This window comes from Podarcis tiliguerta (assembly GCF_965153285.1).
Source record: "Podarcis tiliguerta genome assembly, chromosome: 7".
NCBI classification, from domain to species: Eukaryota; Metazoa; Chordata; class Lepidosauria; order Squamata; family Lacertidae; genus Podarcis; species Podarcis tiliguerta.
This window is the reverse complement of record NC_139540.1, coordinates 63710511-63728254: the sequence shown is the minus strand read 5'-3', so window position 1 is coordinate 63728254 and position 17744 is coordinate 63710511. Positions and strand designations below refer to the sequence as shown.

The 17744-nt window shown below is 46.9% G+C and overlaps 1 protein-coding gene and 1 long non-coding RNA gene across 2 annotated transcripts in view; one reads left to right on the top strand and one right to left on the bottom strand.

The window, feature by feature from the left end:
• DUSP22 (dual specificity phosphatase 22) overlaps positions 1 to 8953 on the bottom strand; it is a 40808-nt gene extending 31855 nt beyond the window's left edge. Inside the window, exons 1-2 of the mRNA XM_083449697.1 lie at positions 8517 to 8953; positions 1606 to 1639 (exon numbers count right to left, since the gene is read on the bottom strand). Of these exons, the coding sequence (XP_083305823.1) occupies positions 1606 to 1639; positions 8517 to 8537 (55 nt within the window). The 5' untranslated portion in view covers positions 8538 to 8953. The remainder of the gene's footprint in view (positions 1 to 1605; positions 1640 to 8516) is intronic.
• The window catches only part of LOC310681770, a 90436-nt gene that overhangs the window by 51851 nt on the left and 20841 nt on the right, over positions 1 to 17744 (top strand). The window lies entirely within an intron of this gene.

Genomic DNA, 17744 nt, shown 5'->3' with positions numbered 1-17744 from the left:
TTATTGAATAGTTTAATGAAACAAGCCAACTCCATAAACTGCAATCCGAAGTTGGTTTGTTTCAGGAAACCGGAGTCAAGTCTTACCACAGTTTGTTGAGGTTTGGCCAATACATAAACTGTGGTTAATTGAAAACAGAAGTAAAAGCTTCCAAACTTCTGCACTGCAGGGGGTTGGACTAGATGACCCTTGGGTTCCCTTCCAGCTCTACAGTTCTATGATCCTTACAGATCATGCTTGAGCTATGTGGCCCATGCAGGGGAGAGGGTGGCGCTGTGGTCTAAACCACTGAGCCTCTTGGGCTTGCCGATCGGAAGGTCAGCGGTTTGAATCCCTGCAACGGGGTGAGCTCCCATTGCTCTCTCCCAGCTTCTGCCAACCTAGCTGTTCGAAAGCACACCAGTTCAAGTAGATAAATAGGTACCACTGCAGCAGGAATGTAAACGGCATTTCCACGCACTCTAGCACTTGTCATGGTGACCTGTTGCGCCAGAAGCAGTTTAATCTTGCTGGCCACATGACCCAGAAAGCTGTCTGTGGACAAGCGCCGGCTCCCTCAGCCTGAAAGCGAGATGAGCGCCACAACCTCATAGTCGCCTTTGACAGGACTTAACCATCCAGGGGTCCCTTAACTTATACTTCTGTGGCACCAGATGCTGAGCTTGCCCCTAGAGTACCATTTCACATACTACTATGTCTCAGACTTACAGCATGGGCCTCATTCATCCATTCCTCAGCTAATGTCTACAAAGGCTGTGTTGAGCTGAGGAAAGCAGGGTAGCTGAAGACCAAAATGAGTAGGTAGCAGTGATGGAACAGATGTGGGGAGCTATCATTCCTGCAGCTCCCTCTCTTCAGGCAATGGGAACTAGCACCAGACTTGCCACTCAGCAAAGCTTCTTCATATTGTTCTGTGAGAACCTGCTGAGCTCTGTCCCATGACCATTTTTATTTTCTTTAATTGGGCAAACCCGAATTTGCCTTCCTCAGATTTTGGAGTGTGCACCACGCTAGCTTCAAATACAAGACTCTATGGGCTGTGGTATTGTACTCTGCACCAAAGGGGAAGGAGTAGGCAGATACCCCACTTGAAAGCTTAGTGGTGATGATCACAAAGCCAGACAGGTTTAGGTAGAGACTTGTGTCTCTTTCACATAAGCAACTGTAGGCCAGGGGCAAGGAACCTGTGGTTTTTGATGGCTTTTATTAGAATACAATTCTCATCAGCCATGACATCAGCCAAGGTAGCTCGGCCTGATGGTTAGTCCAACAGTAACAGGAGGTCCACAGGTTTCCTACTCCTGCCTTAGAAGAACCATCCAAAGTTTGGGAGAGACAAAGTAAAAGTAAAATTCCTGACATTCCTGTTCAGCTTTTTTTTAGGAAGCCCCCCCCCCCCAATAGTGATACATCCAGGTTTTCCCTGACATTTTGCCAATTCAGCAAATCCCCCCCGCATGCCATTTTTACACCCAAAAACCAGGACATGCCAGGAATTTTCCTGACGTTTGGCAAGCCTAGACAAAGCTGTCACACATAGAGAGACACAAAGTTTGGAAGCAAAATGTGGTTGGGCACTATGACTGCTAATGACACTGAACTTACCTTTAAAATTTCCAAGGAACAAGCCAGGAAGAATCTGTGAGACAGAAAGAAATATAATATCAAATGTACATCTCTTGTGGTAACATGATCTGACGCAGTTCAATTTGCATACAGAATGGAACATAACACTGTTTATATCTGCAGAGTCTGGCAACATGGTAAGGGCAGCGTGTTTTTCCTTCCAATCTTCCCCACTTCACTTTGAAGCTTTTTTCTTTTTAGTTTCAGGGTCCCGTAGCTTAACAGCAGTTTAATAAAGGCAGGAGGGGACCAGTAAAAGAAACCTGAACCACTGTTTCTCAAACTCGCGTCTCCAGGGATTTTTTTGGATTACAATTCCCATCATCCCTGACCACTGGTCCTGCTAGCTAGGGATGATGGAAGTTGTAGTTTGAAAACAGCTAGGAAACCCTGCTCTAAACTAAGAATCTATCACTCATTTTACACCAAAAATACTGTAACTTTACTTAAATCAGTAATGGGAATGGCTTGATTTGAAGCTATCTCTGAACTCAGGGCTGGTCCTCAGTTGTCCCTTAGATGGTTTCTGACTTCTTTTGAAGTGTCCTGAACTTAATGACATTACATCTTAATACAGTGATCCCTTAGGTTAAGTACTTCATTCGTTCCGGAGGTCCGTTCTTAACCTGAAACTGTTCTTAACCTGAAGCACCACTTTAGCTAATGGGGCCTCCCGCTGCCACTGCACCACCGCTGCACATTTCTGTTCTCATCCTAAAGCAAAGTTCTTAACCCGAGGTACTATTTCTGGGTTAGCGGACTCTGTAACCTGAAGCGTATGTAACCTGAAGCGTATGTAACCTGAGGTACCACTGTATAAAGTTGTAGCCATTGGTTTATGTGTCCTTCAGCATGGGTCTTCATCACCATCCACAATCTATCTCTTACACATTTGGAATTAGAGGAAGGAGAAGACACTGGAAGTCCAAGGACCATATCTGAACCTTGAGGGCTTCACTAGGTCTCTATTTGGAAACTTAAGAGGCAAAAGACATGAGGAGATTGTGGCTGTGGAAACAGGACTGGAGATTATGGGAGACGGGACAACTTCTCTCCATGCCCTCTTCATTATATGGCCATCATATATGGCTTGGCAGGGGGTTGGACTCGATGGCCCTTGTGGTCTCTTCCAACTCTATGATTCTATGATTCTATGATAGCCAGAAATTTTGGGGTTGACTATCCGTGTCCATGGTATGATTTTCAGCCCAGATCTGCTATGAGCTCCCAGCTACGTGGTATCTGCTGGACAAAGGGAGCTATTTGTGTACGGTGGCTTTTGTGGCAGGGGATCTCCAGCCCTTCCGCCAAAATATATATTTTCAGACATATTTTCCTTCCGCCATTTTGTAGAGGTGAGGAGGGCACCGAGAGGGTTTGAAGTAACAACCACATGCAAACGAACAGCTCCTGGCCTATAAAGCAGCTCCAGTGTCAGATTAGGGTGGTTTTGGTTTGCCCTATTTAAATAGCTGCCAGGGAAGGAGGACACAGAGAGAGAGAGAGAACTCACAGCATGTGAAAGAGGAGAAGCTGGTTAAATCTTCTGCCACATGCTGCAGCTCTGATGAATATATACCTCCCCTAAGGTGCCATGGCCATTAGTGGTATCCCCCATATGACTAAATGGGTCACTTGAAGCCGCTTGACAGCCGGGGCTGACCAGTACCTCATTTTTAATCATTCCCGAGTCCTGAACGAAATCCAAACCCAAAGCAAGCAAATGCAAAGAACTGCAAGCCACATGGATCGAGCGTGTCAAGAGGTTATACATCAAAAACCTGCCAGCTTGAACAAAGAATGTGCTCAAGATTTATCCGGCCTCTCATGATCTTTGGCAGACCAGCCCTCTTGTGACAATGACACAGAAAGGGGGGGGGCAGGAAACTTGCTCGTCATTTTAGGAATGTACACAGGCTGATATCAGAGGTATGACAATGTTCAAGGAACATGCAACTTGACTTTTTTTAAAAAATAGGCCAGCACCAAGAGGCACATCAATCAGAAGGTCGGCGGTTCAAATCCCCGCGACGGGGTGAGCTCCCGTTGCTCAGTCCCAGCTCCTGCCAACCTAGCAGTTCAAAAGCACATCAAAGTGCAAGTAGATAAATAGGTACCACTCTGGGGGAAGGTAAACGGTGTTTCCGTGCGCTGCTCTGGTTCACCAGAAGTGGCTTAGTCATGCCGGCCACATGACCCAGAAGCTGTATGCCAGCTCTCTTGGCCAATAAAGCGAGATGAGCGCTGCAACCCCAGAGTCGTCACGACTGGACCTAATGGTCAGGGGTCCCTTTACCTTAAGAGGCACATGCCAGTTAAAGTCACAGGAAGCTTTTCCATGCCCTGTTTCACCAGAGAGCCATAACAGCCAGAACAATGCAACCCTCGTACATCACTTATGCTTGCCTCTCTCTGAAGGGACCTGAAGGTACTACGTGACCTGCATATGTACCAAGACATGTGTGGACTAGGGTGCCATCCCCTTTCCCTGTCACAGTTGCCATTCCTCTCACCGCAACACTTCTTAGGGCAGGCGGGCCTTGCACAAGGACCAGGCCACATCACAGTCCTGAGGGATTGTTCAACCAGCAGAGGATGAGACTCTTCATCTCATGTTGGGTGAAAGATTCATGCATTGCAGTTATGCTAGATGATCCTTGTGGTCCCTTTCCAATTCTACAGCCATGATAAAGGAGGCTGCACTCTCGTTAACATGTAATAATAATAATAATAATTTTTTATTTATACCCCACCCTTCCCGGTTCAGAAAACTGGGCTCAGGGCAGCTAACAACAAATTTAAAACACTTAATTGATGCTACAAAAAACAGCATAACATACAGTATAAAACGTGAATAACAATAAAATCAAAAATCAATTTAGGGGGGAAATCCATCCAATAAACATTAGATGATCACTAGGGCTAGCTGGCTAAATTAGTCCTATTTGGCCAGCGAAGAGACGAAGGGAGAATTACCCTAACTGTGGGATGCCAGAGCGGGTAATCTTCATAAAAAGGGGAGGGGGAGGGAAGGAAGGGGAATAAAAGATCAGGCCAGGTTCAAATTGAAAGCCAAGAGGAATAGTTCTGTCTTACAGGCCCTGCAGAAGGAAGTTAAATCCTGCACGGCCCTGGTCTCATGGGACAGAGCATTCCACCAGGTCGGAGCCATCACTGAGAAAGCGCTGGCCCTGGTGGAGGATAATCTAACTTCCTTAGGGCCCGGGACCTCTAAACTATGATTATTCATGGACCTTAAGGTTCTCTGCGGGGCATATCAGGGCCATGGGCAATGCAAGAGAACTGTCCTTCCCCCTCTCCCCACCTGAGGAAGGGACAGAGACAGGGGTTGGAAGGTCGCCAAGGTAACTGGGTGTGAGGTGAAAGGAAAAGTCTTGAGCAATGATTGCTGGGAAAAAGAAGAGGGAAGGAAGACTAGGATCCATCTTGGGCAGGTTGGCTGCTGGCTGGCTGGCGTACAAGCCCCTCTTGAAATGACCATGCTGTAAGGTCTGGACTCCCTCCTTGCAGACTGAAGGTGTAAATAGGTAAATAAACCATATTTCTGAAAGCTGCAACAGTCTCCGCTGTGTCTGGAACCCCATGGGCTCTTGCCACCGCTCGGCAGACAGAGGGGGACGCACCCAACTTTTGTAACAATATCATGGCACATCAGATCCCAGAGGAGGGAAGTACAGTTCAGCAGTAAAGCACAAGCTTTCTATTTCAACGATGCCAAGGTCAATCCCTCACAACTCCAAGAAGGGCCGGAAGAGACTCCTGCGTGAACCCCTGGAAACCTTGCTACAGGTTCCGTGTGGACAAGAGCACTGGTCTGACTCGGAACAAAGCATCTTCGATGACTTGCCAAAGTTACTGAGGCAGATCCCCGCCCCCAGGGAGCTTACAAGATGAAACAGACAGTGGGGGGAAACCGAAGGCGCAAAGGGTGGGAGAGACCACAGTGTGTGAGAGGAAGAATGTGAGCAAATGCTGCCGATTCCGCTTCAGGGAGGTTCCAGCAGCAGGCGAGCGACTGAGCGCAGCATTATAGACGGGTCAGGCAATGGGCAGGAGCAAACAACAGCCAGATGATCCAATTGTGGCAACAGCAGCTGTCAGCAATCTCTGGGGGTTGCCTTTTGTCAGAAACATTAAGGAAGCGAGTAAGCCTGTCTGGCTTATGAACAAAGGGCTGCGGTGTTTTTGGAAAAATTCAAGTAATCCACTGCTGGCCGATTTCTCTTGCCTACACCATACATGGTTACGGGAAAAGGGTACACACCGTTTACCAACTAAGGGCATTGATACCAACAGGCCTGGTCATCTCCAGGGGTGCGTGGCTTTGCAGTTAGCCTCTGAGCTTCTTGCGATAAGTCATTACAGCCCCATCACGGTAATTACGGATGAAAAAGGTGGCCAAAAGCAGCTCGCAAGCCCACTCACTCAGCAGCCACTTCCTCTCCTAATTGCACACTTATGACCCCAGCTACAGCCAAACTTGGCTGCTGCTGTTGGGGCCAAGATCTAGCCCGGCAAATCAAAGTACAATGTGGGTGGGACTCTTCATGGGCACGCCCACCTTTCCTACTTAGCCCCGCCCACACACTTGGCCAGAGGATCCTATCAATCTATGCGAAAGAAGCCTTTTATGTAAGCTGCATTAAAGGCCATCTCCAAGTACCTTAAATAATAGTAAGTGGATTAGAACCCTAAACCATCTTACACGGACGTTTCATTGTGATGGATAGGACTTCCACTTCCATGATGTTCTAAGTAACCCCAGCAGAGCAGTAGAGAATATGCTTTGTACAGAAACAGCCCCAAATTCAAACCCCAGTATCTCCAGAAAGGGCCGGGATATATTCATGTCAGGAACACTGGAAAGCCACTGCCTTTGGCTCCCTAGATGTTGCTGGACTACAACTCCCACCATTCCTAGCCAACATGGCCAATGGTCAGAGATGGTGGGAGTTGCAGTTCAAGAACATCTGGGAACCCAAGGCTGAGAAAGGCTGGTGTAGATAATACTAAGCTGGGTGGACCGATGATCTGACTTAGAATCATAGAATTGTAGCATTGGAAGGGGCCACAAGTGTCATCTAGCAATGCAGGAATCTTTTGCCCAGCATGAGGCTCAAACCCATGACCCTGAGATTAAGAGCCTCCTACTCGACCAACTGAGCTCCTGATATAAGGCAGCTTCCTGTGTCCTCCTTTTTATTAAGAGAGACATCACAGTGTATCATGAGGTGGGCATGAAGCATATCATCCAACTTCTTGTCAGGCAGACATAACCAAGTCTGACCAAAGTGTTCTGCTTCGTTCCTCTTCCCCCACATTATCCGGCTTCCTTTTGTCAGCCTCCCACTTTGCAATACGGGCATCACTCCTTGGTACAATGTGGCATCAGGAAGCCATGGGTAGCAGCACCAAGCAGTGGCGTAGCGTGGGGGGGGCAGGGGGGCCGGCCGCAACATCTGGGGGGGGGCTCGCTCGCACTCGCAGCTCTCTGCCCCTACCTGGCTCACTCACTCTCTCTCACTGCAGTGCTGGCTGTGCGAATCCGATCCGAGCCGCCGGGTCGCCGCCCACTGTGGAGGGGAGGGTGCCAGGCGTGCGGTGCGGAGAGAGAGCGAGGGACTATCTGGGGGAGGGACAGTGCAGCGGGACGGGGGCACAAATTACTTGCCTTGCCCCGGGTGCTGACAACCCACGCTACGCCACTGGCACCAAGCCATCACACACTGAACGCCACCAACTTCCAACATGATCCGTATCAGTGGGGCAGCTGGGATGCACACACATGCAAACCACCAGCCCCTGTGGAAATGTGCAAGAAGCCCAGGATCTCTTCTTTTTATTTATTTTTAATATAAACCAAGGATGGGGAATCTGCGACCCTCCAGCTTCCATCAGTCCTGACCACTGGCCAAATGCGAGTCCATTCCTGCATTGCAGGGGGTTGGACGGGATGATCTTTCCAGCAATACAATGCTATGGTTCTATAAAGCTAACACCACCATTCTTATGGCCAAAGGAGAAGGCGACTGCAAGAGGCTCCTCTAGCGATTTAAAGAGCATGCACGAGCCGGCCAAGGAGGAACCCAGCTGCAAGTTCTTCGACTAACCGGAGCGTTTCCGCCTGCCTATGCAAAAGACGAAATGCGCCTCCAGGAAACGAGCCGTGAAAATAGCACACTATGTGCGGTGGTGGTGGTGGAGGAGGAGGTTGATGCGTGGCAAGGCTGGCGCAGATCCAGCCGCGTGAATTATGAGGCGTTTGCTTTCCCCACTATTGGGGACGAGAGGCAAGACACGAGCTTGCCCAACTGTGTAAGGCTTCTGTCCTACACAGGCTCACAAAACCAGCCTACGCACATGATGATGCGTGTGCCCAAAAGGAAGTCTCGCTGGCACCTTACCCTCCCCCCCCCCCCAGCAGCAAATAAACTTGCAGCCTCAAGTCTCAGACATTGACCTCGCTGCAGCTTACTTCCGAGTAAACACCGGGGGGGGGGGGAGGTCGGGATGCACGTGCGGACGGCACTCGACCTCCCCGGAGGGGGGGGGGGGAGCAGAGACGGGGCAAACCCAGCCTCCCATTTCTTCAAGCGCCTTCGTTTGCCAGCCACCCACCACCACAAAAGCAGTCGCTTGTTGCCATTCAATATCCAGAAAGTTCCCCTTAAAGGAAGCGTCGCTTTTAAACGCCCTATTTCCCACGGATCAAAACAAGCATCGAGTGGGTGGCTTAGTTTGGGGTAGGGGGGAAATCCTCTCTGTTTGTTTCTTCACTGGATCGTTTCTGAAACCTCGCGCGCGAACGCATTTTTTAAAATAACAACAAAAAACCCAGAAACAAAACAGAATAATCAGCGTTTTTTTACCTTGTTCATCCCATTCCCCATGGCTCTAAGCGGTCTGAAACTTTAGCACCAGAGACTGGAAGCAGCCCAATTGGTGGCACGCCGCAAATAATAAAATAAAATAAAAATGCGCGATGGGCAGAGGAGGAAGTATTTACTCCGTTGTGAATGGGAAATTGGGTAAACGGGGTGGTTGTGTTGTTATTTTGCTGCGCAGCTCGCCAGCATCTCTCCCCCCGCCCGCCCGCAAAACTGCCTGCGAGCCCGGGACTTTCCTCCTAGGCGTTTTATGATCGGAGGTTTTTCCGCCCGGCCGCCCCTGGACTCGGCTGGAATCGGAGAAGCAGCTCAGCCTGAACTAGTTGCGAGCTCGCCCTTGCCAGGAATTGCGTCTCGCTCCGGCCCTCCTTGCCTTCAACCACTCCCACGTGCGGTTAAAATCCAGGCGCCGAGCGAGCTTCCCCCGATCTCGCCGCCAGCGACTCTGGGGCTCGTAGTTTTCACGCTAACCCCGCGCCGGGCTAAGCCGCGGCTCCAAGACTACAGCTCCCGGCATGCGCTGCGCCAAGCACGGGCTCCGCCCTTTCGAACGCGTAGCGGAGCGTGAGCTTTCATTCCTGGAAGGATGAGTAAGCGGCGTCTGGGGCTTCTAGGCGAACTGTGGGCGTGGACGTTCAGTTTCTGAGCAGGGGCAGCCCAATTCCGCGACTTACTTCTCTTGCATATAAAATATTTCTATTTTTTGCCGTTCATGCAAATCAGCACTTTGTCAGAAAAGAGTTCAAGCCCTCGTTGCAGGATATTTTTTTTCTTCCAGTAAATGGCTACATTGGAACATTGTATACCACGACGTGTATTTCGATGTTCCAGTTATAGCAAAGTTTTCGGAGCTGGAGATAAGCAGGAGTTGTTTTGTGGGCGTGTCGAAGGTAGTGTTATCGGCTGTCGTGTGTGCCGTGTTTTCATCCCATCCGTTTTTGCAAATTCCGCCTCCATTGCCCTCAAAACCCCTGTTGTTATTTTTTACCAGAAGCTATCGTGGGGATTTCTGCATGCAGTTTTTAATCCATCACAACCTACTCAGCTTTAGTGCAATGGAATCCTACACATGTTTACACCCAGTTAAATTGTTGTTGTTTAGTCGTTTAATCGTGTCCAACGCTTCGTGACCCCATGGACCAGAGCACGCCAGGCACTCCTGTCTTCCACTGCCTCCCGCAGTTTGGTACCCAGTTAAATACTCCCTTAAAAAGAGAAGTGGAGCTTAAAGGTAAAGGTAAAGAGACCCCTGACCATAGGTCCAGTTGTGGCCGACTCTGGGGTTGCGACGCTCATCTCACTTTATTGGCTGAGGGAGCCGGTGTACAGCTTCCGGGAGGTCATGTGGCCAGTTTCCCTTTCCGCCACAGTGGTACCTATTTATCTACTTGCACTTTGACGTGCTTTCGAACTGCTAGGTTGGCAGGAGCAGGGACCGAGCAACGGGAGCTCACCCCGTTGCAGGGATTCGATCCGCCGACCTTCTGATCGGCAAGTCCTGGGCTCTGTGGTTTAACCCACAGCCCAGGTAAAAGAGCTACAAGCTTTAAGAACATTTTGGGTCTCCTACAGTAGCTAATGGTTTTCTGGTGCTTTGGGTACCTCAAAAGTTAGAGAAACAAGCTTGAAACAGCTGCACGTTAAAAAAAAGAATAAATTTAAAACCCAAATATAGTTTACAGCAGGAGTGGGGAACCTGTGGCTCTTCAAATGTTGTTGAACTACAACTCTCATCATCCCTGTCTGTTGGCCATGCTGGACTGGGGCTGATGGGAGTTGGAGTGCGGCAACTGGAGAGCCAAAACTTTATGGAACCGCACTATTTAAAAGCCATTCTTATAGTTGACAAGCCTTTTTCTTTAGAAGCATCTGCAGTTGCTAGTAACTTAAGCAGACCACACCTCCTCCCTATCCTTTATTCTGTTTGCAATAGCCTGTTAGAACATTGATGAAAGGGACCAGGAATCAACATACCAGCAAAGTATGACACAGGTCTGACAGGTCACAAGCAGATTCCACTCTGACGGAGCAAAGTCATCTGTGGTCAGGCTTGGAACTGTGTTTGGAAAACTGGAATGGTTTCCCCCAAAACTTGGTTTATTCTGAGACAAGCTGGATCTAATGGCATCCCTCTGGATATACACCTCATTGAAATTACGGTACATATCTTCTCACTCCTGCTTGTTTGCCAGAAGACAGAATAACAGAGTTAAAAGTCAACTTCAGGTGCAGTGTTGGAAATCCAGGACATTAGTGGTGCTATACATATATCCCTGTGCAGGTGATTCACAGATGTAGCAGGGGGCCTTTTACCTTAATGGGGGATACAGTAGTACCTCGGGTTACATACACTTCAGGTTACATACGCTTCAGGTTACAGACTCCACTAACCCAGAAATAGTATCTTGGGTTAAGAACTTTGCTTCAGGATGAGAACAGAAATCATGCTCCAGCGATGTGGCGGCAGCGGGAGGCCCCATTAGCTAAAGTGGTGCTTCAGGTTAAGAACAGTTTCAGGTTAAGAACGGACCTCCGGAACGAATTAAGTACTTAACCCGAGGTACCACTGTACTTCCCACCATCACTGAAGCAACAAGGGAGTTAGAGAGAGAAAGGAATGACTTGACCCCCTTTTCCAGCTTTGATTCACATCCAGGCCAGAGAATAATTTATAGGGCTGGAATGTTTGTCTTGCAAGCTAAGACAAGATTCCTTTTTGGAGGCCAGGAAATAAGATTCATAGCATCTCAAGAGGAACCCTGCTCATATTCCATAAAAGAAATAGGACATAATTAAGACGTTACTCCAATACAGTGATACCTTGGGTTACAGACGGTTCAGGTTACAGACTCCGCTAACCCAGAAATAGTACCTCAGGTTAAGAACTTTGCTTCAGGATGAGAACAGAAATCGTGCTCGGGCAGCGTGGCAGCAGCGGGAGGCAAAGTGGTGCTTCAGGTTAAGAACAGTTTCAGGTTAAGAACGGACCTCCGGAATGAATTAAGTTCTTAACCCAAGGTACCACTGTATTAGGTGCTAATTTATCATGTTTGTATCTCTCTCCAAGCTGTATTGTTTAATTTAGGCTATGAGACAATTGGCTGCACAATGAGCTTCTGCTAGAATTTTCACATCGAAATCCCAAGGACTCTTACAACTGCAGCATGTATATAGTTCAGTGGGCACCCATGATTGTGATAGTATGGAGAAAATAGATATCTCGGACCGGGGGTATGGATTTTGTACATTAAAAAACCCACTCAGGAAGCCCTATGGTCATTCTGATTTAATGCCATATACTAAATGAGCCACACTTCTCTCTCAGCCTAAAGGGATGGCTGGGATTAGGTACAGCCCACCAGGCAAAATAGTGTCATCCTTCAGTAATCTGTCATACAGTGATAAGAATAAGGCATTCCTCCAGCAACAAAAAAAAGGCATCATAGCCAATTTTGCACAGCTGAGAATAATAGAGATAAAAAGCCAAAAATACTTTGTTGGTTGACTTCCATATATTTTGCTTGTATGTCTGTGCCTATTTATAGCAAGGAAATGGACCAGGTGACTTTCCTGATGTAGTTGGACCACAGCTATCATCACCCCTGGCTGAGGCCAAAGGTAGCTAGAGTTCAGCAACATCTGGAAAACCACAGGTTCACTACCCTGACTCATAGCTCCATTCTCAAAAGCCCAAGTCCCTCAAAAAATGAAGAATAACCAGAGTTCCCTTTTGCAATCTGAAGGATGGTTCTGCACATTGTTGGCCTTTGTTCAAATTCAGCAAAGGTCCTAACCAGATGCAGAAAAGGGTAGTACTAGAGTGACACTTGTTGCAAATCTCTGTCTTGATAAATTGGACAGATGGAAAAAGGAAGGTCTGTCAAGCCCAGGACCTGTTGTAGGAGGAAGGGCGCCTTCATCCCATTGTTATTGTGACTGTGTAGATGGCATGGCCTGTGTGAAGTTCCCAAAGCTTCCTGTGGCCTACATTTTGGATGGGAAGTGACAGGCAAACAATGACATACTCCCACCTTTAGGACCACAAAATGCATAAACCTCAGCCAGTTCCTCTCTGTCCAGGTTCTGTCATTGCATGGCGCTGGCCAGTGCAGAGGAGGAAGTCCACTAAAAATCATTGCTCTCCATTGTTAAATTTCACCTTGGAAAAAGCACCCAAAGTTAACCCTCACCCCAGACATAAGAGGAGAAAGAGTTACTTTGCAATCAGGGTGGCAGCTACTGCAATGACAGCCCACCTCTCCCTGCTAGAAGGCAAGTATGTAATCAAAGAGACAGGAAATACCGTATTTTTCACTCTATAAGACACACCAGACCATAAGACACACCTTGTTTTTGGAGGAGGAAAACAAGAAAAAAAATATTCTGAGTCTCAGAAGCCAGAACAACAAGAGGGATCGCTGCGCAGCGAAAGCAGCGATCTCTCTTGCTGTTCTGGCTTCTGGGATAGCTGTGCAGCCTGCATTCACTCCATAAGACACACACACATTTCCCCTTTTTAGGAGGGAAAAAGTGAGTCTTATAGAGCAAAAAATACGGTATGTGAACTGGTGACTTCTACAAAGTGGAAGCTGAATGGACCGGGGAGGTTTTTGTGCCACTGTCCTGCTTCATCCAAAAATTGATTTCAGGGTAGATAAAATAATTTAAAATCAAGAATTGCAAAATAAAGCATCACCAACAATTCCCTAAAGTTAAGAATTAAAAACCATTCAGCCAGCTAGAAATGCCCTAATGTAAAACGCTGAGGCAAAAGGGGTTTAATCTGATACTGGAAATAATACGGTGTCAGTGCCAGACCTTACCTCAGAGCAGGCTATTATTATTATTATGATGATTATTATTATTATTATACCCCACCCTTCTGAACCTCCATGATGCACTTCATCTAATGATGGAACATGAGGAAAGGCACCCAAAATATAATAGTCTTTGCCACAGCTTTCCACTGGAAACTGTCACCCTCAGCAAAGTCATTTCACTAGCAAACAAATCACTTGACCAAATATTTCTGTAAATAAAAGCAAGCAGCCACTCCAGGAAATTTCACAATATCCTTTTATATTATTGTTGTTGTTATTTCACCTGCTGTGATGGTTCCTTTATTTGTCACTGTCGCACAGAAAATGAAACTTATCTTAATCTGCTTGAATATCTGGGCAGTGCTGTAATGTAGAGAGACAATTTCATATTTAGGAGCTTTTCCACTGCTGAGTAATTTTACTGTTTAATATAAACTGATAGTATCTGGCCAAATATTCGGGGGGTAAGTCACTATAGAAATGAAGGTAGGTTTCCTGTGTTGGTTGGAGTATTTTGCCGAAATGTCTTGTCGTAGTTTCAGAGCTGAAACCATATCAAACCATTTTCAGAGTTTCACTGTTTCTTCTGTCGTCGTGAAGCAGGTGTGTTTCACCGGCTTAGTCAGCTGTGCATCTCAACATGATTTTCAGCACAGAACCAGTCAACAGTATCCTCTAACTCAAAATTGCATATACAGGAGGACGTCTCAAAATGTACGATGACAAAGGAACTTGAATTGCAAAGCCAGAAGGGCAAAAACTCACCATCCCCTAATTTGTGGTCTGAAGATCTTGCTGCCCTTTCTACGTTTAAACACGTGGCTTATAGTGATCAATATTTAGATACCTGTTTGGACATATGGACTGCATATGTCCTGTTGAGTGCAATGAGGTTTAGGTAAAGGTAAAGGGACCCCTGACCATTAGGTCCAGTCATAGCCTACTCTGGGGTTGCAGCGCTCATCTCGCTTTATTGGCTGAGGGAGCCGGTGTACATGGCCAGCATGACTAAGCCGCTTCTGGCGAACCAAAGCAGCGCACAGAAACGCCGTTTACCTTCCCGCTGGAGTGGTACCTATTTATCTACTTGCACTTTGACGTGCTTTCGAACTGCTAGATTGGCAGGAGCAGGGACCGAGCAACAGGAGCTCACCCCGTTGCGGGGATTCGAACCGCCAACCTTCTGATTGGCAAGCCCTAGGCTCTGTGGTTTAACCCACTCACCACCCGCGTCCCAACACAATGAGGTTTACTTCCAGGTAAATTAGTATAGCAGGTTCTACAACATCTGGAAAGCCAAAGGTTCCCCACACATGAAGTATAGAATTGGAGGATGTTTGTAACAGAAGTGTGTAGATACAAATACATATAGGCAACAATGAGACTAAACATTGTTTAGTCATCTTCAAGACTAAACAAATTTGTTATGGTATAAGCTTTTGTGGACATTTTATGCCACAATGTATTTGCTGGGTGTGTTGTTTTTTTACTTTTTCTTTGCCACAATATATTTGTTACTTTTTAAAGTGCTGGAAGACTCTTCCTTGACTGTTTCCAAATGTGGTGGATGTTGACATTCATAGGTGTTTATAATCTCAGATGAGCTTCGTGGATTTGCTTCTATATTCCCACACCAGAGATTACAAGCACACAAGCACATTATAAGAGGCTGCCAACCCCAAACTGCAGATGTGTTACTCTTTGGCATTCATAGTTTGAAGTCCAACACAGGATGCATACTATGGTTTGTTCTCAGTGAACCAAACTACAGCTTAGAGCTTAGTGGAACTACGTGAATGTGTGGCTCCCAGAGAGAAGCTTGCAGCCTCCCTGGTCCTTTATGTTCCTGCACCACACTGAGCTAAGACAAGGTTTGGCTTAATTCAGGGATGGGGAACTTTTGGCCTTCCTGAGAGTTGTTGGACTACAACTCCCATCAACCTTGACTATTGGCCATACTGGCGAGGGCTGATGGGAGGGGTGGTCCAGAAACATCTGGAGGTTCAAAGGTTCCCAACTCCTCGCTTAGTAGGAGTTCTCTCCTCACTGAACACAAACTGATCTAACACAGGCATAGATGCGAGGGAGCCAGTATGGTCAGGGATGATGGGAGTTGTAATTCCATAACATCTGGAAAACACCACATTAGCACATTGCCAGAGCACCCCAGTGCTACAGTGCCCCGAAAGCAGGAACACACCCCATAATGTGTTTTTGTGTGTGTGTGATGAAAAATTGCAGGATTTCAGCAGGAAGCTATGGGCCATGTGTGGCGTACTAATCATGCCACATATCCCTCCAGAAATATACTAGGAGTTGAGTGTTGATTTCATGCTCTTTATTTTAGCTTGTGGTAAACAGTGAGTGAGTGGCTTTCCCCCAAAACCTCTGGCTATATATATATTATTTTCACAATGGGTCCTGTGTGATTGGCTGATTCAACTCCCCTCCTGGAGCCTGATTGGACTGTGCCTGCCGGCCAATCAGGTTGCTGATTCACTTCCTCCTGGAGCTGGATTGGGCTGCTCCTGCAGGCCAATTAGGTTCCTGATTCACTTCCTCCTGGAGCCAGATTGGGCGGCTCTTGTAGACCAATCAGGTTGCTGCCTTCTAGGATCCTACCACCCTATTGTTCTAGGATCCAAGCTCAGTACATAACACCTCCCTAGAAAGTTTTAAGTTCACAGACCATCTTGACCAGGCATAGGCAAACCTGACCCTCCAGATGTTTTTGAGACTACAATTCCCATCATCCCTGACCACTGGTCCTGTTAGCTAGGGATGATGGGAGTTGTAGTTCCAAAACATCTGGAGGGCGGAGTTGAGTGCACATCTGGAGGGCAGAGTTGAGGTGCATCAGAGGTGCTTTAAGGCCTTATCTTTTGGGAACCAGCTGGGAAAGGCACAATAAAAGGACAGCCAAAGTGATTGGGTGGCTTCTCTAACAAAGAATGCTGGGACCTTTTAGTTCTTAGGCCAAGGAACGCGTACACGAATGCGTATACTTGCGCAACATGTTCATCAAAATGCATATATTTGTGAAAATAACAGATTCTGTTAGAGGAAATGGCATGTAAAAATGCATATATCAGGCAAAAGTGTATTAAAATGTAGATGTTCAGGGAAAATTTGCACTAATTCGCCGGTGAATTTTCATGCGGTTTTAACAATAATAAATGAACTAGTGAAGATGTGAACCTAAGGCTGGAAAAATAAGAAACCGAGAGAAACTGAAATTGACAGGTACATCCATTCTCTGCGCCTCAGATGGCATTGATGAAGATTCCAGGTTTCAGGGAAAGAGTGGGCGAGCGCATAACTGCAGCGTGCTTTATGCTTTCTGTTCTGCTAAAAGTCTGTCACCTTCCTAGAGACTTCGCTCTTTTGTCTTGAGTAGCTCACCACAGGATAGCGATATGAAAGCCCCTAATTCAAGGCCCAGCTATTACTGACAGCTTATTGCTTCCATTTTGGTCATGTTTTAAATTCGTCGTTTTGGTTTCATAAGATCATGCAATCACGTTTTTCCTGGTTTGGTCCACTGATGAGGTGGCAGAACGTTACTCAAGTTGCATTGTGCACGATCTATTGAAACGTGATAGATATGATGTCATGGACTGACTGGACGGACTAATGTTGAAGCTTTAAGAAATATGGTTTATTCACCTATTTACACCTTCAGTCTGCAAGGAGGGAGTCCAGATCTTACAGCATGGTCATTTCGAGAGGGGCTTATACCCCACAGCAGTGCAGCCTTGGAGTCCAAGGCATTTCTCCCAGCCAGCCTGCAGCCAGCCTGCCCAAGATGGATCCATGTCTCTTCCTTTTCCTTCTTCCCAGCAACCCTTGCTCAAAACTCTTTTCCTGTCACCTCAACCACAGTTACCCTGGCAACCTTGCAAACTCTCAGTCTCTGTTCACACCTCAAGGCAAGGTGAGGAGGACAGTTCTCTTGCATTGCCAGTGGCCCTCAATGGCCCTGTATTGTTTCTACCTTGGCCAGGTTGCTTTGCCTAGGGAAGCCCAGGAATTCCTCTGAAGCTTGTATTTCTCTCTTCACATCCCAAATAATCAAAATCCTACCATTTATTCATTTCTAGGGTTTTGCCCCCACCCTGGGTCTATGACAATATGTACAGGAGACAAGAGCTTTGTAGCTTTCATTTCTGCTGCATTGTTACTTTCATTTATGTATTTATATAAAAGTTGTGCATAAATGTGCAAGGAGCATAGTGGAGTATTATATACCCTCCAACACTTCTCTGACGAAAATAGGGACGTCCTAATACTTTTACTATTTATACCCCACCCATCTAACTGGGTTGCCCCTGCCACTCTGGGTGGCTTCCAACATTTTAAAAAACATAATTAAACATTGTTGTTATTATTT